The sequence below is a fragment of the Mastigoproctus giganteus genome, chromosome 9 (genome assembly GCF_048544385.1).
Source record: "Mastigoproctus giganteus isolate SK-2022 chromosome 9, ASM4854438v1, whole genome shotgun sequence".
Taxonomy (NCBI): domain Eukaryota; kingdom Metazoa; phylum Arthropoda; class Arachnida; order Uropygi; family Thelyphonidae; genus Mastigoproctus; species Mastigoproctus giganteus.
In genome coordinates this window covers 154,312,293-154,337,706 of record NC_143583.1, presented here as the reverse complement: position 1 = coordinate 154,337,706, position 25,414 = coordinate 154,312,293, and the positions used below count along the sequence as shown (strand labels likewise).

Sequence of the window (25,414 nt, the reverse complement as noted above, 5' to 3'; positions counted from 1 at the left end):
TCAAGGCCTTATACACCTCAATCAGATCACCTCACAGGTGCCTAGTCTCTAGATGCTGCAATTTGCAGAACTGAAGTAACAGCAGTTCTGCAAATTCTGCAGTTCTGAAGTAACAGCAGTTCTTAGTAACAGCAACCCTTTGTTCCCCTGACCAATCTCGTTGCCCTTTATACCTGTTCCAACAGCTCTATATGCAGGCCTCTAAAATGAGGCCTGCAGACCTATATGCAGTACTCAAGATGTGGCCTGACCATTGCCTTATAGGATGGAATAATCACTTCTTTATCACTGCACAAAATTCCCTGTATATCACTTACAAAACCCCATGTGCTGTCCTGGGAGCATGTCTGCACTGCTCAGAGAATATAATATCTGATTGCACAATTATCCCTCAAGTCTTTTTCATTTTCCACTACCTTGAGTTTAGTACCACACATTTGGTACATTAATCTGGGATTACTGCTACCCATGTGCAGTACTTTGCATTTGTCAATTAAACCTCAATTGTTATTTCTCAGCCCAATTGCCTAATTTTTATAGATCTTGTTGCAGTATACCATCAATTGCTATAATTAACCACCCAGTAACATTCGTATCATCTGCAAACCTAGACATTAAGCTGGATGTACCTTCACCAATATCATTAATAAATACAGAACACAAGAGGCCTTGGGGGCTTCACTGATAATATTAGTTCATGAAGAGCAGTGTCCACCGATAACAACTTTGTCTTCTCCACTCAATCATTCCTTTATCCATAACTTGCCCTTAATACCATGCTGCTCCAATTTGTACAGCAGTCTGTTATGTGCAGCAGTATCAAAAACTTTCCTGAAATCCACGTATATGATATAAAAATTATTTTTTGCATCTAGTTCCTTTGCGACCACATTGTAGTATCCAATCAAATTGGTCAGACAAGATTTCCTCTTAACAAATCCACACATGCTGTGTCTTGTCTAGATAATCCTACGTTACTTCTTTTAACAGTGACTCCATTATTAACCCTGAAACAGAAGTTAAACTAACAGGGCTGTAATTACTTGTGTCACCCTTTTATCCCTCTTTGTGAATTGGGGATACACTTGCACATCTCCAGTCTATGGGGACCTCCCCTGAATCCAAGAATGTGCTTGTAATTATGCCTAAGGATTTGCTTACTTCCTTCACTGCCCCTCTTGAATATAACTGGATATATCCCACCCACCCCAGGCGTTTTATGTTACTTCAATAATTTCTCCTCCACTTTGCTCTCAATTATTACAAAACCTGTTAGAGTTTGATAAACTTCTGGCCTCCACTTCCCTAGAGAATTTTTCGTGTGAATGTAGATGCAAAATACTCATTCAGTTTGTTAGCTACCTGAGCAGGATCATCAACAGTCGAACCATTGATATCAATGGTTCGACATAATAAAGAAGTTTATTATGTCGAGTTTACATAATAAAGAAGTCTTTGCTATTTTTCTCTACATCTTTTGCCAAAGATTTCTCATAATCTACCTTTGCCTAACCTCCTTTATCACTTGATTACAGACTAGCTTATACATACCATAGGCTTCTGTGTCATCTAATAATTTTTGCATCCCATGCTTTTTTTGCCTGTGACATGTCTCATTAGTTCATCTGACATCTATTTAGGTCTAAAGCTTGAACAGTATTTCTTAGTTTGTATGAAAAGCCTAGTAGCTTCCAAGATTAATTCCTTGAATTCTTCCCATTTAGAATTTGCTGTTGGTAACATCATCAATTAGTCCTACTGGATAGAATTTAAAAATTGTCTGAGACCACCACGGTCACCTTTACGAAAGCAAAATCTGTTCCCTTTACCCTTGATGGTAGTTACATCTTTAAGTAAATCCCACATCACTACACTGTGTTCACTGTCACTTAGCGGTTCCTTTAATTGCAGATTCTTAATGCATGAATAATCACTGCTGATAATCAGATCAAGAGTATTACTCCCTCTGGTTGCCTCTCAAACAGGCTGCTGTAGTAAACAGCCATCCAATAAATCCACAAAAGTCTTGCTAGTGTGCGAGTGACCAATCCACAAGTTCCTATTAATATCTGGAAAGTTAAAATCCTCCATTATAAGATATCCTGATTTACTGGCTCACTATTTCTCTGTACAGTTGTTTGCTATACTTATCAGAGTCATTAGTCCTATAACACACTCCTACTCTCATTCTTGCTTTCACAGCACTTATGTCACATCAAACTGACTCAACATTGCACTGGTCACCCATGTCAACTGGATGTACTGCCTTAGATTTTATGTTTCTTAACTAACAGCATAGCCACGCTGACTGGGCTAGCCAGTTATATGGGCTAGCCAGGTGGGCAAAGTGCCTGCCTAGCAACCCAAAGGTCGCGGGGTCGAATCACGCCTAGGGTTTGGATCAGAGTAAAATGCAAAAACTTTGGGAGGTGCATTATGGCCATAGAAGCCAATGCGCCAACAACTAACAAAAAAAAAAAAAAAAAACATAACTATGCCTCTGTACTGTCCGTTCTTTCTGATTGTCTTAACCAGCACTTCAAATTCATCTGAACACATTTGTTCAATATGGCCACCATTTTGGTCTTTACAAAAGTTTAATCTTTTGGGTACATAGCAACAAGCAGCAAAGAAAAATTCCTTAGAAATGTTCTCAAACTATTGACTGCTGAAGCTCCAGAAGAGACCTGTGCTTATTACTAAATTCTTTATCATTTAAGAATCTCCACAAAAAAGTAATCACAGGGTGTTAAATCTAGGAAGCACAGTGGCCATTCAATGGAACTCTGCCATCCAATCCACTGACCCGGAAACTTTGTCTAAGAATTTGTGAAGTTTTTGCATAGCGAGCTGGTACTCCATTCTGCATAAAAAAAATTCTGAAAATTGATTTTGGATGGCATTAATAGAATGATTTTGTTTCTTAGTAGCCTTGGGTAGTTTTCTTATATCCCAGTTTCCTCAAAGGAAAAAAAGTCTCCTGTCCAAATTTCATCCCAGACTATTGAAAGCCAGGAGTGTTTAAATACTTGTTAAACAATAAATGTGGTTGTTAAGAGAGTAGTAAATACAGATATGGTGATTTATTTCTCTATTACTGCTCATGGCTGCTGATTTAAGTCCTTTGTTTTCCCCTTAATGCTTGTAATGATTCCATTTAGTTTAAATATAGCTTCATCAGTCACAAAACATTGTCAATGATATCTGGGTTGGCAACACTCATGGCCAAAAACTGTTTGGCAAATTCAAATCTTCTATCTGAGTTGACCTCATTCAAATTTTGTAGCAACATGGGATGATAAACCTTGTATTTAAGTTCTTTATGATTCTATTTAAGCTTGTTTTAGGGTATTTTAAGTTCCAAACATCACTTTCTTTGAGATTTTTTCAGACTTCTTTCGATATCCTCTTTTACAAGTTCCAAATTGGCAGACGTCTTTGAGATATATGATCTACCAGGTAGATTGTGCACTATTCCTACATCATAAAACTTGCTCACAATTTGCTTTATGAATTTTATTGTTGGTGGTTTATGTCCAAAAAGCTTCTTGCACTGGCTTGCAATTTCTGCTGCATTTTCATATTTTGCATGTCACCTTGCAATTTTAATCCCCTCCTTCACTGTAAGGTTTGTAGTACTTTTCCTATGTTCAAATTATTCTGAAACAATAAAAAAATATTATAAACTCTTTGTTAAAATAACTTATACATATTTACTTAGCAGTTATTCAAAATAATTTCCTTACTCGTGGACCATACACAGTGCAGCATTTGGAAAACGAGACCTGATATTATGAGATGAGTGCTGGTGCTGCCATCTACTAGAAGTAAACATGAAATGAAAGAATGGTTGTTCCTTGAGCACTGCAGTCAAGGTCAGTGGAAATTGTTGCCATTTCAGAATGTAGTTGAGCTGAATTGCATGTCTGTGTTGTGGAGGGACAATAGAACAAATATCAAGTTTTGTGTTCAACTGGGCACAAGTGCCATGGAAACTTCTCAAATGATGAAGCAAGTGTATGGAGAGAATTGTCTGTTTCGTGCATGTGTGTTTGAGTTGCATAAATGTTTTGCGTATGGAAGAGAATCACTGGAGGACGATGAACATCCAGGCCCAGCAAAAATGATTCGAACACCAGAGTTGATTTAAAAGGTGTGGGAAATTATTACTAATGACCGATGTGCAATGCTCCGAATGATTTCAGAAAATCTGTTCATCAATAAGGAAACCATTCAACAAATAACCAGAATTTGAAGAAATCAAAGATCTGTGCATGGTTTGTTCCACATTCATTAACATACGGTCAACAACAGGCATGAGTTGAACATTGTAGAGAACTCATTGAGGTCACTGGAAGCAAAAACCCAACTTCCTGAATTCGATCATTACAGGTGACGAGATGTAGTGTTTTCGTTATGACCCCATAACGAAACGACAAAGTGTGGGGTGGAAGTTGGCAAACTCTCCCAAAGCCAAAGAAGTTAGTCAAGAAAGGTCAAAAATCAAAACCACATATGTCACTTTCTACGATAGCAAGGGAATTGTGCACAAAGAGTTCATGTCCAATTGCCAAAGTGTTGCTGCCTGCTATCTGGACATTTTGAAAAGTGTCTGCATATTGCCACACCCACCATATTCACCAGACTTAGATCTGGTGAATATGAACCTTCCTTTTGTTCCCAAAGCTTAAGGTACCACTAAAAGGCTTTTATTTTCATGACAGACACCATTCAAAGAACTGTGATGAGAACATTGAACAGTATACCAGTCACTCCAGTCACTTTGTGATCATTGCATGCAGTGTGTGGATGTGGGAAGAAGTTCCTGTGAATAAGCTAAGGTTAGTTTACTCATCACATCATACATGGGATCATTATTTTTTTCTAGAATCAGTCTCCTTTTCAAATTACCACACTGTAAAACAAAAAATGGCTTATTTGGATGAATTCATTTTATATGCTGGTACCCTAAATGTAGAAATAAGCCAGTAGCTTATTTTTAAACTATTCCACTAAATTTAAAATTTAAAAAATATTAAGAAGAAAAACTTTACGTTTAAGAAGGTTTTCATCCAACAGTACAGTGTCATCTTCTAATCGACCATCAGTATTTACCATTCTGTTTCGAACAGAACCTTTGAGATCATATTTTTTGGTAATATTACGTCCATAAAATAAATTTTCCATGACTAAAAGATCCATTTTGGATGCTGTATTTGTAATGGAATTCTTGTATACAATCCTGTACACACCGACAATTTTGGCTAGTACGGTGGGACTCTAGTAAAATAAATAAATAACTATGAAAACATAATACTAAATAGCAAAGCAATGACTACTTATATTGACTATTACAACTTAAAAGTTGGGGATGGGGAAGAACAAAGCAACTGGCTTGGCTCAGATAAAATGAAAAATGCATAAAAGTTTTTATTAATATCCAAGCAATGAAAATTTAGAATTTAAAAGGTTTGCATAAATGCATTAAAATTAGTTACTTCTAGTCCAGTGCTATAATAGTTATTTATAACACACACAGTTTATACAAAGAAAACCAGCAAAGACTTTACTTATATAAACATTAGAAGGAAGGGGATGAATCAGATTGGTTTGATAGATACGAATGGTTTAACTGTTGATCATTCTGCTCAAGTGAATAGGTATTTCACATCTACATTCATATATGAAGAATTTTTTAGGGTTGGGGATGCCAGAAATGTATTAAATTCTAACAGAAAGCTAAATGATTTTGTGATAACTGAGAGGAAAGTGGAAGCGAAAAAGTATTAATGCTTGTAAAAAATGGCACCTGGAGTGGATGGAATCTATTCAATTATATTAAGGGAGGCAGCAAAATTATGAGAGTATCCTTGAATCAGGGGAGGTCCCTGTGGGTTAGAGATTTGCAAATGTATCCCCACTTCAAAATGGGGATCGAAGAGTGTATGAGTAATTACATACCTGTTAGCCTGACTTCTATTCCAGGGAAAATAATGGAGTCACTGAAAGAAGTAATGCAGGACTATCTAGACAGGAATGCAGTTACACTGCACTCACAGTGTGGATTTGTTAAGAGGTGATCTTTTCTGATGAAGTGTGATTGGATACTATGTTTGACTCTAGACAGGAATGCAGTTACACTATATTTACAGTGTGGATTTGTTAAGAAGTAATCTTGTCTGACAAAATATGATTGGATATGTTTGATTGCTGATTGGATATGTTGATGCAGTAGAAACTGGACACAAAAAAAATAATGCTGATATCATATACTTAGATTTCAGAAAAGCTTCTGATACTATTCCACATAAAAGACTACTGTACAAATTGGAACAGTGTGGTACTGAGGGCAAGTCACTGCTATGGACAAAGGGATGGTTGACTCAGAGAAGACAAAGAGTGGTTATCAGCAGCCACTGCTCTTCTCGGACTATTGTTATTAACGGGTTTAGTGTTAGTTTCTATATTTCTTAATGATATTGATTAAGCCATATTAAGCATAATATCTAAGTCTGCGGATGACTAGAAAAATTAGGCAGATGGGCTGAGAAATAGCAACTGCAATTTAACATTGACAAAGTCAAGGTACTGTATTGGTAGATGACTTTCATCAACCGGTGAAATACCACCACTTTGCTTATTGGAGGCTTGAAGTGGTGAAACCCATGTTTAGTCTCTAGAGCAAAGTTTCCGGCATCCCCCTCTCCCCATACTTCTCCTTCAACCCATGCATGGTACTAAGTACTATGGTTTTGATATCTTTCGTGTTTGGGGTTTTCATAAAAAAAAAAAAATAAAAAATAAGCCCAGATTAATGTACCAACCGTGTGGCACTAGACTCAGGGTAGTGGAAAATGAAAAAGATTGGGGGGGGGAATAATTGTGCAATCAGGCATGAAGTTCTCTGATCAGTATAGATGAGCTGCTGGGGTTTGTCAATGATATATGGGAATTTTGTCAGCAGGAATAAGGAGGTGTTTATCCTGTTCTATAAGGCAATGGTTAGGCCACATCTTCAGTACTGCATACAGGTCTGGAAGCTTCACTGTAGGAAGATGTGGATCTGTTGAATGGGTGCAGAGAATAACAGCAAGATTAGCAAGGGGAATAAAAGAGTGTTTTTAACAGGAAAGGCTTCAGTTCTCCAACTGCAACATCTGGATACCTGAGAGGTGATCTGATTGAGCTTCTGACTGGATTAAATAAGCTCATAGTTAATAGCATCCTTCCTCTTTCTCTGACTATACATGCACAGCATAAATTCAAATGGAGGAAGGATGGTTGAGAGTTAATTGTTGGAACAGGCTTCCATCTGGTGTTGTGGAAGTGGGTAGTTTCAATAAATTTAAGGAAGAATTAGACAACCTATTAGAGGGGATGGACAGGTGATGTGTCAAGCACTGATTTTTTTTGGCTGATGCTCTATAAGCTTGCTTTCTTGCATCATTTGCCAGTAGTAATACTAATACCCTGATAGTTAACCTCAATAGTTCAATGCACTCTCTGACCACCTGCGTCAAAATTACTGGTATATGCCATCAACTCCATTGGGCCTTACTTGCCTTTAGGTTTGAAAGTTTTTCTAATAAACTGTAATTTTTGAAATTGCTAATTTCATGTCTTATCCTCACTCTCATAGCCTCTCATCATGAAAGGTCTTTTGCTAGTAAAGCTTGATGCAAAGTACCTATTAAAATCATTAGCTGAGCTATTTAAAAGGGCGCCTCCATAGCCAGGTGGGCGGGAACAGCAGTGCGTAGCACACACTTCCTGATTAGACCAGGGTTTGAGTCCGTGACCACCAAATACAGAGGATGCGGAAGGTCAGGGAATGACCACCACATATCCCCAGCCCGGATAAAGGGTGAGGGTTGCCATCAGGAAGGGCATCCGGCCATAAAAATTTCATGCCAAAACAGTAAAAACGCTGACCTCATATATATATATATAATGGAAAAAAAGTTAAGGACATAAAAAAAAAAAAAAGCTGAGCTATTTAAGCTATTAAAAAGGCTCAGCTATTTAGCTGAGCCTTTTTCCATACTAATCTTTTACTGCCTTAATGTTTTCTGTAGTCTATTAGATCAACTTGTAGTTGGTGTAGGCTTCAGTACTTTTCATCATTATGCCTTTTGGTATATGTGTGTTCATGGCTTCTGATTATTGCTTTAATGGTATTCTATAATATTAAAGTATTCACCCTCCCTTTGCAATCAAGCCCAGTTGATTGATGCCATAGTGTCAAACTGTTATAGTTCTCTTTTCTGAAATAAAAACCTGTGCCTTTAACTACTGCAACATCTTTCTTCATCTTCCAAGTAACGATTGATTGTGTGATCACTACCTGCCAGTGGTTCCTGTACTGTGAGCCAATGATTGTCATCTGATTTGTGAATAATAATGAGGTCTAGAATATTCTTACCATTTATTATAATTTTAACCTAGTCGATTATTATAATATTCACAAGTATATTATAATAATCATTTAGTTTATTTAAAAATTTTCTTCTCCATGGTGAGTTTCCACTCACACTTATTCTAATCAATTAGGACCAAATTGAAATCACTCATAATAAGACCTACATACCTGCTTGCCCATTCCATCTGCATGTAGATGCTCATCATAATCTTCTGGTCTGTAGATTACTCCCACTTTCGTTATACCTTTGCTTCCAACTAATTCACACTGCACAGATTTTATGCTGGCAGGTCACTTCCGAATCTACAAAAACTCTTTGCCCTCAGGCTACTTTTGATTAGAAGAATTGCTTTACCTCCTACTAATTGCTATCCTACTATTTTCCTTACCCTTCCTAAATACATTGTACATACCATAGTGAAACTCATCATTCCCTATTTCTGGTTGACACTCAGTTTCCATTAGCCCTGTTAAGTTATAGAATAGCAATTGCTTAAAATTTAAGCTATTAAGTTAATATTAGGTTTCCTAACTAGTTTGAATTCAATCATTTTTTGGACAACACTCCTGACACAACCCCCGAAATTATTTAAGCTTGTTTCCCTATCTTTATCTTCATTCAGATTTGAAACATTGCTACTCTCAGAACATTTTGCCACTATTGGGTGTTACAGATAAATATATATCTATATTACCCTTGCTCCCCCCCCCCAACTAACAGTTTTCCCAAACTCTTAGGGTATCCTTAATAATAGTGGAAAAAATCCTTGAACCATGTTTGTTTAAGTGACTCTGTCTGCAAAACAGATTTCTTCTATCCACAAGTGTGGGCCACACTGATAAAAATTTTCCCCCAAAAACCCTTGCAGAGTTCCTTAAGTTTTGAGTTAATCCACAAGGCTTTCAGCATATAATCCTCCTATCATGTTTTCGTAGAATTGCGCACATACATACGAGTATAGGGTTCACATTCTGATCTAACTTGTGGCATTTCTTAGCATGATCCTATATTTATCCACAAATTGTTAGGTCATGTTCTTTTAATATCATTATTCCCCATATGAATGATAATGCTCTCTTTAATTCCCCCCCCCAAACCTAACCACCTGTTGGTAATATCAACTGTTGCTCCCAGCGAACACATCCTGGTTTTAGTCCAGCTGACTTTATTACAAAAAATGTTACTCATTTCCCCGACAATAGTCTCCCAATAAAACTAAATCTCGAACCAGAGCAGTATGCACTTAATCGGGGGTGCATCACTTGGCAGGTCACAAGATACTTGACTCCCTGATGAGTTCCCAGCTTTATTTGTTTCTAGGACAAGTGCTCCTTTCTTCAGTGACTTAAATTCATCCAATAATGCACCTAGCTTTAATTTGAGATCAGTGCACTTCTTACATCAGGAAAAAAGAAAAGAATCACCAGATAAGCTTAGTCTGTCTATTTGACTAAGCTTAGAATACGTGGCACAGGCTATACAAGTGAACAACTTGTGACTCATACCAGAAATGCCGGCATTTCAATGACAGTATCATGGTGACTTACTCTTTGTTCTTTGTGTAAATATCTTAGGCTACATATAATTTTGTACACAGTGCTGCTTCATCATGGCTACTATTCACTTATGGTAAGTGAGGGGCTTATAGTGTACTGTAGCACTCTCTTTGCAGCACCACTAATTTTCTCCCTTTATTTAGAGAATATACATTTATTAGAGGCAAACCAGGTAAATAACTTAGGCAAAGCAGCTCTGCACGGTGGATGCAAAAAAGGAAGAATTAACTTATTGAAGTTCAGGCTGACCTCAATTAACACGATTAATTCATCCTGCGAGCAGCACATCGCACCAAACAGAAATGCGTTAATCGAATATAATAATCAATAGGAAAAATTATAATTGGTCCTTGACCTTCAGGAATGTCCATAAAGAATTTTAAAAGTACCTTGTAGTTCACAGTTTCAACATTTCTTATTAAGTTGTTTGGACCTAACTACTTAATAAACAAAACTGTTCTTTTGGTCTAGGTGTGCCGTGAAAAAATTACTGAGACACTAAGGGCACCGTGAACTGAGAAAGTTTGGGAACCTCTGACATAAAATACACAATGAAGAAACAATTTGTTACAGAAATATTTGAACAGTATTGACTTTCTCTTTTTATCAATCAATTTCTGATAGCCGACAACAATCTTCTCTGGGGCCTGCCGAAATAAGTATCGCAGAGAACCTCAAACCTTTTGTTTGAGGTTCTCTGCGATACGAAAGATTTCATATAGTTCTTTTACCGTTACCTCCTTTGTGGTAACATTTTCATCTGGCTGATTTAAAAATTAGAATTTTTAAATGCAAGTCTGCATTGATTTTATTAGCGGGAGGCAAATGGTTGTTTATTGCCTGTCCGACATGCGATAAGCTTAATGCGCGATTCAAATCTTTTTCAACTATCACACACAAAAAAAAAAAAAAAGATTGCGTTAACTGGAAATTTGCATTGTGTAAAGTGAAAAGTGGTATGATTTTTTCAAATATAGTGGTAACTGAAAAACGCATTAATCGAACTCGCGTTATGCAAGGCCTGGCTGTAATGAACAAAAGGCTAATAAAATAAGTTCCGCAATATCTTCCCTACTCTAATGGAAATTTAATTTCAGCATTTAAGGGTAACTTAGAAGGTATTATAAATCCTGCCACTATGAAGCAGGTTCAACTAGATTGAAGGAACCTTGATGACTAGAGCTTGGCAAACATGATTGTCATGGTGACTAGTATTGTATGGTCAGCCTAGGGACCGTGATGTTGAACTGCTAGTTCTTTATTTTATAATTGCCGCACTGTATCTTGAAAGGATTGACACAACTTTATACAACGGTATGATATGATGGACTTTTAGTGTAGATGCTGAACTATAGACAGCAATTTTATTAAATGAATTGTACTGGTCGAAGGAACATGATAAAGAAAAATAACTCAATCACTCCCACCTGGCTTTCTTATGTGATTTTTTAAGACATTATATAGCAAAATCAAATGAAGGATGAAAAGGGGCAGTTCACACTACATGTTAGTAATGCTGATTTATTGCTAGTAAGTTTAGAATAATTTAGGCATAGCCATTAGAGATGATGCACAAACACAAAATAATGTAAAGGTTTCAGCTGTGCATTTAGTTGAAACTGGATATTGCTGGAATTTTGGGAAATTAAAACTTTTTTGAGGAGACTTTTTTTACTAAGCCATTCTTTAGTGCTCTCCACAATTCCATCAATAAATCCAAAGGCTACTAATGATTGTAATGACCTTGTGTGTATGTTCAAAGGCAGAGTCTTGGCACAGCTTCAAAACATCCTAGTCATTGACTCCACATTCAGCACAACTAGATCATGAAGAGCTCTTCAAGTAGAACTAACAGATAATCCAACCATCCAGGCTGTCTCGGCTACAGAAACTGGCAACATATCCAAAAACATTCCACTCAGACAATCCAGTCATACTGCTGCAAGAACCAGAAAAATATACTTGCAACTTCTTCAATATGAGGAACACACATTCACTCCTTAGATCTGTAACTGGCCAGTTTTACGGGCAGTGATGAGTAGCAGTAATTACAACACACATGATAATTGTCTGAAACTCAAATGAGATCTGTAATCCTGTAACTCTGTGGCATTACATTATTTCTACATTCATAATTTTTAAATGTTTCTGATTTGTTTTTAGGTATTTTTTCACTGAAGTAACAACTAACATTGCTGCTATGGGTATCAATCATCAATACATATCACTACTCATTGCAATAAAGATATATTTATAAACCAGAATTGTTGGAGCTTACAAAAAAGTCTGATTTGTTAATTTAATTTTAATGCATTTACTCCTGGCATTCATTCTGTGTTCATTGTCTCCAGTGGACATGTCTAAATTACTGTGTAACTAGACAGCAATAAACCAGCATTACTAACACAATCTGAAGTGCCCTTTTATATCCTTCACATCTGGCTTTTGTTGGGATAGTAAGAAAATTGATGTAACCCGGAAAACCTTTTGTAATTAGTTTCTTAATCAACATCAGTACATCAAACTTCATCCCTTTTTAATTGATCAAGAGTCCTGTATGGCTGCTTAGTCATTGTGATATATTACCTGTCACTCATCTGGAGAGGTCTCAGTTCAATTACCATCTGTGATTGGAGAAATTCTTTAGGCCTCTTCAATTGTTGCTATAGTTAGCTGATATGAGATGAAAGGGAACTGAGTTTATCACCATGAGTTATTTTGGGTTTTTTTCCATCCACACAACATACAAATTGGTCTGTGAACACGATCTTCATATAGCCTGAAGACAGGTATCCCATATTAGAATTAGTCACTCAATATGGCAATCGTGTGATAATCACACTACATCATGCCAATTAATCAGGGAAAAAATTAATAATATTCAAAGTTTGTTCAGTTGTGAAAACATTAAATTGTGTAGAGCTTTTTTGCATGTTATTATCTAACATCTCTTATGCTTTTTCTATTTGTATTACTTTGGTATGCTCGTAACCAATTAATGAAGTTAATTAATGCTATATTAATTTCATAATTAATTTAATGTAAAGATAAAATTTAATCACATAAAGAAATTTAAAGGCTTTTAATTTTTAGAGTTTAAACATTCAAAACATTTTTAAACTGCAAGTTTTGAATACCTAAACATCAGGTTTTAAAACACACAAGACATTTAGAGGAAAATAAATAAATTACACCTCTGCGCTTGTGAAACATGGAAAAGATGGTTAATTTAACTTAATGCTTCTAGAAACTTGGTTAAGTAACTTGCTTCTCTGACATGCACTCACTGACTTGGAAGCTCCTGCTAATTGGTCAGTTTCAGAGGCAACTTTAACTGCATGGTAAAGACCACGAAAATGACAAACAAAAATATGCTGCACACATAGATATATATCATATTTTATTTTTATTTAAGACGTGAGAATCATCATCAATATCAGCCATTTTCAATCCACTGCAGGATGAAGGCCTCTCCAGCAACTTTCCAGTTCCTTCTGTTTTGTGCAATGACCATCCATTTACTACCCAAAAACTCATGAATTTCACCTATCCATCTCCACCGTTGTCTTCTAGCTCCTCTTGGGTACCATTCTGTTATTTTATTAGTCCATCTGCCATCATGTCTTCGAGCTATGTGTCCTGCCCAAGACCATTTTAGTTCTTTAGTTTTGATAAGAATGTCCTTTACTTGAGTTTGCTGCCTAATCCATGTGTTTCTCTTCTTATCTAACAATCTGATTCCCAATATAATTCGTTCCATTCTTTGCTGTGTAGTTCTCAGCTTCTCTTTTATTTTTTTGGTGTATGCCCAAGTTTCACTCCCATAAGCCACGGTGGGAGTATACATTGGTTCATTATTTTACATTTCAGACAAACTGGGATATTGCTCTTCAGTATGTCACTATATTTCCTGAATGCTATCCATCCTAAATTTATTCTTCTGTTGACTTCTAGCCATTTATTATTATTACAGCTAATAACTTGTCCCAGATAAGTATATGACTCCACCTTTTCAATTACTGCTCCTTCAATCATTATGTCCCTTTCTGTGGCATACTTGTTCATCATTACTTTTGTTTTAGCCATATTCATCTTTAGTCCAAAATCCTTACTAACTGTGCATAACTGATTAAGATTTTCCTCTAATTCTTTGGGATCGTGGCTTAGGACCACAATGTCATCTGCAAATCGTAAATGGTTTAGGTACTCTCCGTTCACATTGACTCCTTTCTGCGACCAGTCTAATCTTTTGAAAGCTTCCTCAAGGGCAGCAGTAAACAGCTTCGGAGATATTGTGTCTTCTTGTCGAACTCCTTTCTAGATTTTAAATTTCCTATTGCCTTTGTCTAGTCTAATAAAGGAGGTAGCATTCTCATATATTTTCTTCAACATCATAATATATGATGTTGAAACATTGCCTTATGCTGTATGGAGTCAAATGCCTTTTCATAATCCACAAATGCCAGGCATAATGGTGTTTTATATTCATTTGCTTTCTCCATTAGCTGTGACATTAAGTGAAGATGATCCATAGTTGAGAATCCTGTCCTAAAGCCTGTTTGCTCTTTCGGCTGATTCTCATCAAGTATTCTTTCTAATCTGTTAGTAATGACCCTTGTGAACAACTTGTAGATGTGGGATAACAAGCTAATTGGTCTATAATTTCCAATTTCTGATTTATCTCCTTTCTTATGCAGCAAAACTATGATTGCATTATTCCCCTGCTTAGGCGTCACATCTTTTCTAATGCATTTTGTGAAGAGCCTTGCCAGTTTTTGTGTTATGTCTCTTCGTCCCAATTTTAACAACTCTACAGTAACTTCATCTTCCCCATTGCTGGCATCATTCCCTCGCTCCTTGTATAATTCTCTATAGTAGTCTTCTGCTATTTGAATTATGCCTTCTCTGCTATTTATAAATACACCATCGCTATTTTTTTGGTTTCAGTATCATTTGTCTTTCTGTTATTACTGCTCATGGCTGTTGTTTTAAGTCCTTTGTTTTCCCTTAATGCTTGTTCTACTTTTCTTGTGTTAAATCTTCTTATGTCCTCTCCGAGTCTCTTTCTAATGGCTTTGCATAACTCAGTATACTCAATTTTCTCCTTGTCAGTGTTCATCTTGCTCTTCATTTGTTGTCTTTGGTTCATCATATCAAGTGTTTCTTGACTAATTTTTTCATCTTTGGATTTCTTTTTCCCTATAGGTTTCTTGGGCTTTATCATTTTCAGAAAGTTGTAATATTCCTCGTCGATATCTTGGTCCTGAGCAGTCTGCAGAAGCTCAAACTTGTTCTTAAGTTCCAGTACATACGGCTTTTTCTCATCTTCTGTTATCTCAAAGACCTTTGTATTATTTACTCGAGTCAGTTTTTTCCTTTCCTTTCCTACATCTATATCAAGTGTACATCTTACCATTCTGTGATCACTTCCAACATTTACTTTATTCAGGACGGTAATATCATTCACGATATATCTTCTGTTACTGAGGATGAAGTCGATTTCATTAGTTGTTAATCCATTTGGACTCTTCCATGTCCACTTTCTGTTCACCCTTTACTTGAAAAAAGTGTTCATTACTGACAATCCTTGAGATTCTGCAAATTCCACAAGTCTTTCACCTCTTTCATTTCTTTCACCAATTCCAAAATTTCCTATTGTTCCCCTTTCTGCACTGTTTTGTCTTTTTCCAACCTTGGCATTGAAGTCCCCCATAATAATAGTATAGTGCGTTTTCTGCTCATCTAGAAGACTCTCAATTTCGGTGTACATTTCTTCAACCTCTTCATCATCATGGCTCGATGTTGGCGCATAAATCATTATAACCTTTAGTTTGTACCTCTTAGAAATCAGGATGTACTTTTGAATTCCAAAATGTTGTTTTTTATATCTTTATGGACCAAAAACCCAACTCCACCTTAACTCCTTTCAATGTTTCTATTGGTGTACAGCAGATTTCCACTTGATAAACTTATAAGTGATTCATTCATTCTTCTTGTTTCAGCCAAACCGATGATATTCCAATTCACATTTTCTAATTCCTTTTCCAGCTCTAATATCCTGTCTTCACCGACGAGCAATCTTACGTTGTAACTGGCCAAGTTCAGTTTCCGTGCATGGCAGCCTGGTCGTACCCAGAGATTCTTAGCATCCTCTGCTTCCACTCTGATCCTCTTATTGCCCTAAGAGGGGGAGTGAAAGTTGCTGGGGATTGAGAGCCATTTGTTTCGTCGTGCTGTTATATGCTGGAGGGTTTGGTCTTTTCCTCTTCACGCTGACCAGGTGTCTTGAAGAGAACCACTCTACACATTCATTGCCACCTAAGTGACGTAACAGGGCTTACGTCACTTAGGTGACGTAACAGGGCTTACCATCAAGAAGGTGTGCATGAGTGGATTTTAGGAAGGCAGGCCAACCGGTCTTCTCCTAAATCTTCTGTAATAGAAAGATATTGGATCCATCAGTGTTTTAGACTGAATGTCTGATAACACACAAAATACCTGTTCCCCCTGTAAGCCCCATGTGAGAATACAAATATTTATTATGCAATTTGAAATAATAAAGTTATTTTAAGAGAATAAATTTTTATTCATTATTAAAACATCATTCTAGATTATGTAAAAATAAGTACCCATGGTGAATATTTCACCAAAACCATTTCGGAGAAGAAGTAAAGACTAATATCAAAGTAATTACAAAAACCTCTCCCTTGGCTCCCTACGTTGCTAGCTAAGGTGGAAAACTTCAGTAATAAATAAATATGATGAATTTGAAGTGCTAGTCAAGTCATCAAATGCAGACATGGAGTCAACTGGACATAAGGGATCAGAATTTGAATATGAGAAGTACTATTTGTAAAGAAGAGACAGGACAGGAGGAGAGGGGATCATGCTCTTAGTTAAGAAGCATATTAAATCTAAGGCAGTGCACCTAGTCAACATGAGTCGCCAGTGCAATGTAGATTCAGTCAGGTGTGAAATAAGCACTGGGAAAACAAAAATGAGAGTAGAAGTGTGTTAATGGGCTAATGGGTAACATTTTTGTGTTTGCCAGGAGATACAATTGATGATGTTACCAACAGATTGTCAGATTTTAAGGTAGGTAAAGAGAGAATTATTATTCATGTGGAAACTAATGTACATGACCTACCATTTATTGGAGAAATATAGGACTATGCTGAAAAAATGCAGTGAGTTAGTTTACAATGTGTGTATGTCTACAATTCTGCCCAGGCATGATAGGAGGCATTATATGCTGAAAGCCTTGTGGATTAACTTGTGACTTAAGGGAATCTACAAGGCTCTGGGTGGGGGGGGGATTTTTATTAGCGTGGCCAGCATTTGTAAGTGGTGGGAATCTTTTTTTTTAAGAGATGGAATTCATTTGAACAAAGGTGATGCAAGGATTTTTGCCAGTGTCATTGAGGATACCTTAAGAGGTTCAGGGAAACTGCTAGTTGGGGGGGGGGGTAATTTAGATCTGCATTTATCTGATATGGGTCAAAGTAATGCTTGCACTCACCTCATGAATTCTTGTTTGTTGCCACCATAGCTAATGTTGATAAGATGTACTGAGAGTAGCAATGTTTCAAATGAGAGGGAAGATATAGCTTGGAATACAAACCTAAATAACTTCAAGGGGGGTGTGTGTGTGTCAGGAGTGTTGTCAATAAAATTGCTGAATTTGAACTGGTTAGGATAACTAATGCTGACATAATAGGACAAACAAAAGTATGGTGCCACCCATCATCCCCAAGGATGATGAGTTCCACTATGGTATGTATACAAGCAACCCCCCGTATAACATGTTATACTTCTACAACATGGTTTCATTCTAATAGGACTGATAAATACCGACAATCCTTGCACAACATGGTACTTATATAACACGGTTTCGCTCTAACATAGAGAATTACGGCAAACCTCGGATAACGGTATTTTTGAGCTTTTGTGGCGGAGGAGAACCCTGCTATTATGTTAGATGTAATTTTTCAACATTCCCACTCTTTTTGAATCCCCGCTGCTAACTCACTAGTCAAAAAAAAAAAAAAAAAAAAATTGAGAAATCCCCATGTTATGTTCTGTGCTATTGAACTTGTGGAAAAATCTAGATTTCAAAGTTTATAACTATTGGATAGCACACCAGGCCATCCAAAATATTTGTCATCCAAATGTTAAAGTTATGTTTCTACCACCACAGTTGTACTAGGTTAATACAATTCTTTCATCCACCATTAAACCAAGGCATTATATCCACCTTTAAAACTCATTACATCAGAAAACTGTTACAATGGATTTTGGAAAAAAATTGATTCTGAATCTATTAAAGTAATGGAGGCATGGAAACATTCCTCAATTGTGGACTGTATCAGAATCGATGCTATATTGCCCAAAGAAGTAAAACTGTCAATGTTAATGCACGTGGAAAAATGTATGGCCAGAGTCAGTTCATTTGGGAAATATAGTTGAACCAGCAAAAAACGGAATCTGTGCGATAGTAGAACTTGCCAGGTTGGCAGGAGGGGAAGGTTTTGATGATATGACTACTGAAGCCCTCGTGGGTAGTGAGTTGATAGAATCACCCTCCTCCCCACACCGGATGGAAAAGACCTCAGTTTGAATCCCGTCGATGATGGGGGGGGGTAAATTTTTATGGGTCTTTTTCACAAGGTGGCTGAGTTAGTCAGGCTCAGGCAAGGATAGCATGGTTTTTTTCTCCAGGAAACTAAAGTTTTTCATCCATCAAAACAGAAACAAGCAATTTATAGACAATATACGCAGAGCAATATGGCCTTAGTCGCCGATGCTCCTTAAAAAATAAAAAAGATATAATTACTGAACACGTTCAAGAATTACTGGTAAAAAAAAAAAGGCTGGCGAAGCGTATTTGGTGGAGATGGCATTGAACTCAAAACTAAATCAATTCAGAGGATGATAGTACAGATGAAAATTCTAAACTTACAAATTTTACACTAAAAAGCATAAGGGAAGGCATAAAGTTAGCCGAGCAATTATAATCTTATTTTTTGAATGCAGTTTCTTCAATGAAAGGAGCCCAAAGTTCAAAAGGGAGCTTCAAAAATGCTTAGTTCCATATGATGAAATTCACAAAAATTTATCAAGCAAGAGCAAACAAAACCAGATTACTGATTTTTTAAAGAGAGCCAAAGATACATGAAATCTAAAATGGTGTATTTTTGTTAGTTTTGTTAACATTTTATTAACAAAATAGTGTATTTTTGTTAGCTATTGGAACATAACCCCCCTTTTTGTACTTTTTCTTAGTCCCATATAACAGGGGTTATGTCTGCCAGCATGGAATCTTTATGGCATGAGTCAGAAGCAAAGGAACAATGAGAAGGGAGTAATCTACAGACCAGAATATTGTAAAGAATATGATGAAGAATATGATGAGAGTCTTTATATACAAGATGGAATGGGGAAGCAAGCGTAAATGTCTTATTATGAATGACTTTAATCTGCCCCAGACTGATTGGAATAAGTGGGAGGGAAACTCACAATGGGGAAAAACTTTTTTTAAACAAACTAGATGATTATTATTAGTTAAAGTACTAGAGGTGAGAATATTCTTGAGCTCATCATTGCCAATGATTCGGATGACATCACAGGGCTTACAATTACAGGAACCAAAGTGATCATGTAATTGTCACGTGGAAGGTGAAGAAAGATGTTGCAGTAGTTAAAGGTAAAGGCATGGGTTTTAACTTCAGAAGAGGGGACTTTGACAGTTTAAGGCACTATATAGCATCTGTGAACTGGGCGGCTTGCTGAGGGATGGCGAATACATTTGAATTATGGAATAGTTTTAAAACAAAAATCACAGAAGCCATGAACGCATACATAACTTTAAGAGAAAATATTGCAGGAGGAGGATGCCAAAATGGATGACTGCGGAGTTGGCTGGGTCAAATAGAGCAGAAAAAGACAGCATGGGACAGTTACAGAGCGATGAAAAGTACTGAAGCCTACAACAGGTACAAGTTGATCTATAATAGTACCACAAATAAGGCCAGGGAGGTCAAGGCTGCATATGAGAAAGCGTTGGCTAAGACAGCAAAGAATGGGGCCAAGGAATTTTTCATGTATGTGAATACAAGGAAGAAAAAAGTGAATCAGATTGGACCCTTGTGCACTGGGCATGGGAAGACAATCCAGATGATGTTGTGGATGAATTGAACAGGTACTTTGCATCTGTCTTTACTAACGAAAGATCCTTTATGCAGAGAGGAGACTATGCGAGTGAGGCTGATTTTATTTATTGGTTTATTTATTGTCACGAACTGCTTGTTATAAGCTCATGGACAAATGGCATCAAAAATTGGCATGTCTTGGGAGAAAACGATCTAGCCATTCTACCCCCCCCTAAATAATTTTTAAATAACAGCTAAGACCAACGTTCCTTCCATGGAGATTCTCAGACTTTCTGTCTGCTGCTCCTAGATTAGGGGCATACCTGTAACTTAAGAGTACTATTTGAGGTAGATTCTTCTAATTGCTGAAAATACTGATGATGTATCTGACAAGCAATCATTTTGTAATTTCTGGTGTAACTACACTAATCCACATGTTATTGTAGTCACATCAGAACATTAAATATTCCTGGAGCGATGTGAGAGAATTCACTTTATATGCTTTGGAAGATCTTGTGGAAAGTGCATGTTGACATATTTGGTGTTGAAGCTGTATCAATAAAACCATTCTTAGAAGTTACTGAAATTATTAGAATTGGTTGAACGATTGTAGAGAGAAGGGTTCAGGGTTAACAGGAGACAGTTGTCACTGTACTTATTGGTGCAGATGCAGAGGAGACAAGAAAAGAAAAAAGAGCAAAATATATATTTTTTTTCATTAAAAAACCTTTTGTTTTTTTTTAATGAAACCTCCAAACACAAAAGGTATTAGGACCTACAGTACTTAGCACCACACATGGGTTAAAGGTTGAGAATATACTTGTTAACACCTGAATTTCTGTAGATTGCAATTTTCAGGAAATACACAAATATTTGGTTTTATTTAGTACAGTTTGTTTGAGATTTGCAGTGTTCCCAAGTGTTTTGCTATTGCAGCTGGCAATTACTGGCAAGTCTGGTTTTATGGTACTGAAACTTAATTAGATAGTATGAATCAGAGCTGTAATACTCAATAACTTGTTCTGTAATCAGGGATATACTGCTTATGCAGTCTGTCTGCTGCTTCATTTTCAGAAAATGGAAGTTGTGGGGATAAATAAATGAGGAAGAAGAAAAGGTGGTTTTGTGAGTTTGAAGTTAGATAGTAAATGGCTGTGGCCTGTATTCTGACTGGTCTGGATGAAAGAGGAGGTGGGGGTATTATAGATGCCAATTCAGAAGAACAGTGCCAGTGGCAGAATCTCAGGAAAAGGCATATAGCAGAAACAGAATGTCTATGAGAAAGAAAGAAAAAGTGGACATACTTTGTAAAAGATAGGTCCTTAATTAACCTGACTGCAGTCTGTTGAACGGAGTCCCGAAGCCCTAGAGAGATATTGGAGGGCACCAGCCCAGATGTTTGATCACAAAAAGGCTGGTTCACTTCTTTATGTTTGATAACTACCTGGCACAGGATTTGGCAAATAAGGAAAAAACAACACAAAACAAAGCAGGTCCCCTTAACTTAATTTACAAAGGATTCTAGGTCAACTACCATCTTCTCATCACCACCCTGCCATCAATGATGTACATTACTTCTGACAGTGTATTATGAATATGTAATGTGCCCAATGCCCTGTTACACATCACATACCTATAGTTTGTGTAAATCTATATTTGCATATTACCACAAAGAAAAAGCCATCCTGGCAAAAAAACAAATAGAGGAAAGGAGGATGGAAAGGAGAGTTTAAAAAACAGCAAAATGAATAAGCTAAACTCTTATAATTCAGCATCACTGCAATAAATGTACCCAGTTTTATTAAAAAATTGTATTAATAAATATGGAAATAAAGGAAGAACAAAACTCATAAAACAATTACAATTAGTAAACCAATTCTTACCTGTTCAATGTAAGCTTTATTAATATACTGAAAGTAATGAGGAGCCAATTCTAAAAAATACTGTATTTCTAGCTTTTGCATTTGTTTTAAAATGAATCGATCATCTGGAAAGGAAAAACACTGATAAGTTCTTTAATAAATGCATAACAATAGCATTCATGGGGGGGGGGAGCATAATTTTCACAGCAAAAACTATTTGGCTTGATACAGCTTAGAAGAGAGCACAAAACCATTAAAATATCAATAGCATGTTTACTGTAATGAAATTGTTATCAATTTCACGAGTGCTTAGCGCTTTTTTGGTTATCCGCTGCAAATGTTATTAAACAAGGTATATTAAATTTTTTAATACAAAAAAATATTCATACAAAGCGCCAATAGTAGTTAGACTTATATTACTGTTATTCCTTCACAAATGCCTCCAATCCATCACTTCTTGAAGCACAAATCAAATTCCTGATATTATATTGCATGGCAGTATAGACAATATTTGTTTTGATTTATCTATTATAAATGACACTGGCCACTGAGAAACTGCATACAATGCTATGGCAAATTGGAGTGAGCCCTTTTGTTCAAAAGTAACTGTTTTGATAAATTCACAGCTGTAATTTTGAAGCTGCTGGTTTATGTATTACTTGAAAATAACTATACAATATATTGTTCTAGCTCATTTTTGGCATAGGTTTCAAAATATGACTGCCCTACAGTACTATACACTTCAATCCTCTACCATTAGGGTTATCATCATTGGTATTATACACAAAATAAAATGATTAGTAAATCTATTGTGGAATGAATTTTTCCAGTTAAAAACAATGACTGCTATAATTAGCAGCAAAAAAAACTTGACAACAAAAGAGAGTTACATTGACAATAATTAAAATTAAAGGCTGACAAACACAGAATTTACTGGATGCCATTAGATGACATTTAGCCATTTTGATGTCTTTTAAGTCCAATGTTCACTTCACTGCTGGCCTTTGTTGTGAGGATGCCTATGCCAAATTTATATGATATTGTTCCCCATGTACCAACTCCTTCCTTCCTTGTTTTTACCAGTGCCTATCACAATCTGTGCTAGGCACTGGTAAAAATGAGGATGGTGTTGGTGCATGGGAGGGTTAAAATTGATTGGTTGTATTAGGATTTTTTGGTGCAGGGCTGCACAAGTCAATGTGCAGTTCGTATAGTGTGCTGTATTTCAGAGGTAATCTTAGTAAAGGGTTTCAGCTGTTCCTTTTAATCTGATTTACATTTCATTGGTTAGTTGGTTGTGTTTACTTCTTTACTTTAGAACACTGGTTCCCAAACTACTGAGATCTACGGACCCTTTCAAAAATCAAAAAAAGTTTGTGGACCTGCTGGGTATTGTTTCGTTAAAAGAAAGAACTAGTGGTCTTGATATATTTAAAGCATTCAAAAATTTTATTGAAAAAATTAAATTACCACTATTTAAGCTCATATCAATAAAAAGAGGTGGAGCAAAGCAATGACAGGGCATCTTAACGGATTCATTGCATTGTGCCAAAAGGATGATGAATTCCCAGATTTTTTGAGTTACCACTGTATCATCCACCAAAAAGTGTTAGCCAGCAAAAAATTAAATACTAAAAGCATTATGGACATAGCTTTCAAAATCGTGAATTCCATCAGAAGACAATCTCTTAAAAGGAGACTGTTCAAAATGCACCTCAATGAAAATTAACCAGATTTGATATTACAAACAGATGTGAAGTGGCTGAGTTGGAGTAAGTTTCTACAGATTTCTACTGAATGAAATAAAAAAATTTGTCGATAAAAGTGGAGATGATTATCAGCAGCTGGAAGATACGGTGTAGTTGTGTGGTCTGGCTTTTTTGGCAGATTTTAGCAGTACCAATTTGGAATTACAAGGAAAAAATAAAAATGCGGGTGACATGATTAGTAGTATTTCTGCATATAAATATCAATTTTTGGCAATGGCTAAGGATCTCAAAGAAAAAAAATTCGATCATTTTGCAAAAGTATCCTGTTTTTGAATTTAATAGTGAGAAATATGTTTCAGAAATTGGGAAAGTTGTGGATGATTTTGAAACCAGATTCAGTGATTTTAAAACAATTGAAGACATTGTTCAATATATTTCTTGTCCATATAAGATCGACTAAGATACGAAGCAAATTGCAGAAAAAAATTGCTGAGATTTTTCACAAGGAGAAAATATTACTTGAAAATGAAATTATTTCAATGAGAAACGATATCTTCCTAAAAGCCAGATTATCAGAAAAAGACTTTTGGAAATGTGTTTGCCGAGAAAAGTACTGTAAAAAAATCAGTGAATTTTTAAATTCCTCTCAAGTTCCACGTATCTATGTGAATCGGCCTTTTCGTATTTGGAAAAAACAAAAAAAAAACCAAAGAATCGCTCTACTCTTATGGACTTGCATACAAGAAGATTCTTTACGGTTGCCTTATCACAGTATATCCCCAATTTTGAAAGCTTGGAAGATGAAAAGACACAAACTTCACATAAATTAAAAATTTAAATACGTATGAATTTAAAATAAGAATTCTGAATTGTATTTAATTTTAAAATTTATAAACATTTTTCAATATGTGTTGATAAACCTTTTTAACCATGTGCAATGAACTTCTTGAGATGGTAGATCGTGCAAATTTTTGAAGAAAAAAATTCGACCGCATCACAAATTAAGTTGATCACCCCTGTTATATAGCATCAGCCAAAAAAAAAAAAAAAAACACACACCCCCTTCTCGTTTCACTCATCCACCCATTCCAAATGTTTTCTAGTTCTGCCTTGAATCTGTTTAAGCTATCCACTTCTACAACGACAGATGGAAGTTTGTTCCAGCAATCAACCACCCGATGGCTAAAGGCAAACTTCCACACATCTATCCTACAACTGTCTTTCCTCAATTTGAATTTATGCCCGCTCAGGCGATTATTCTGAGCAAGAGGAAGAATCTCATCAGCACTGAGCATGCTCAAACCATTCAAGGCTTTATACACCTCAATCAGATCACCTCGCAGGTGCCTAGTCTCCAGACACTGTAATTTGCAAAACTTAAGCCTTTCTTCGTAAAAGCAACCCTTTGTTCCATTCACTAATGTTGTTGCCCTTCTCTGTACTTGTTCCAACATCCTTTTTACAGTACATCCTTTTTAAAATGAGGCCTCCAGACCTGTATACAGTACTCAAGGTGTGGCCTGACCATTGCCTTATAGAAGGAGATAATCACCTCTAGAAAAATTCCTGTATATCATTGACAAGACACCATGGGCTACTCTTGCAGACCATCTGCACTGCTCAGAAAAATTCATATCTGCCTACACAGTTACCTCCAGGTCCTTTTCACACTACACCTCTGTCAGTGCAGTACCACACAGTTGATATGTTACTCTGGGG

At 36.4% G+C, this 25,414-nt stretch overlaps 1 protein-coding gene across 1 annotated transcript in view; it reads right to left on the bottom strand.

Moving 5' to 3' along the window:
• fab1 (1-phosphatidylinositol 3-phosphate 5-kinase fab1) overlaps nt 1-25,414 on the bottom strand; it is an 809,612-nt gene that overhangs the window by 13,190 nt on the left and 771,008 nt on the right. Inside the window, exons 38-39 of the mRNA XM_090380831.1 lie at nt 22,008-22,111; nt 5,055-5,280 (exon numbers count right to left, since the gene is read on the bottom strand). Of these exons, the coding sequence (XP_090236957.1) occupies nt 5,055-5,280; nt 22,008-22,111 (330 nt within the window). The remainder of the gene's footprint in view (nt 1-5,054; nt 5,281-22,007; nt 22,112-25,414) is intronic.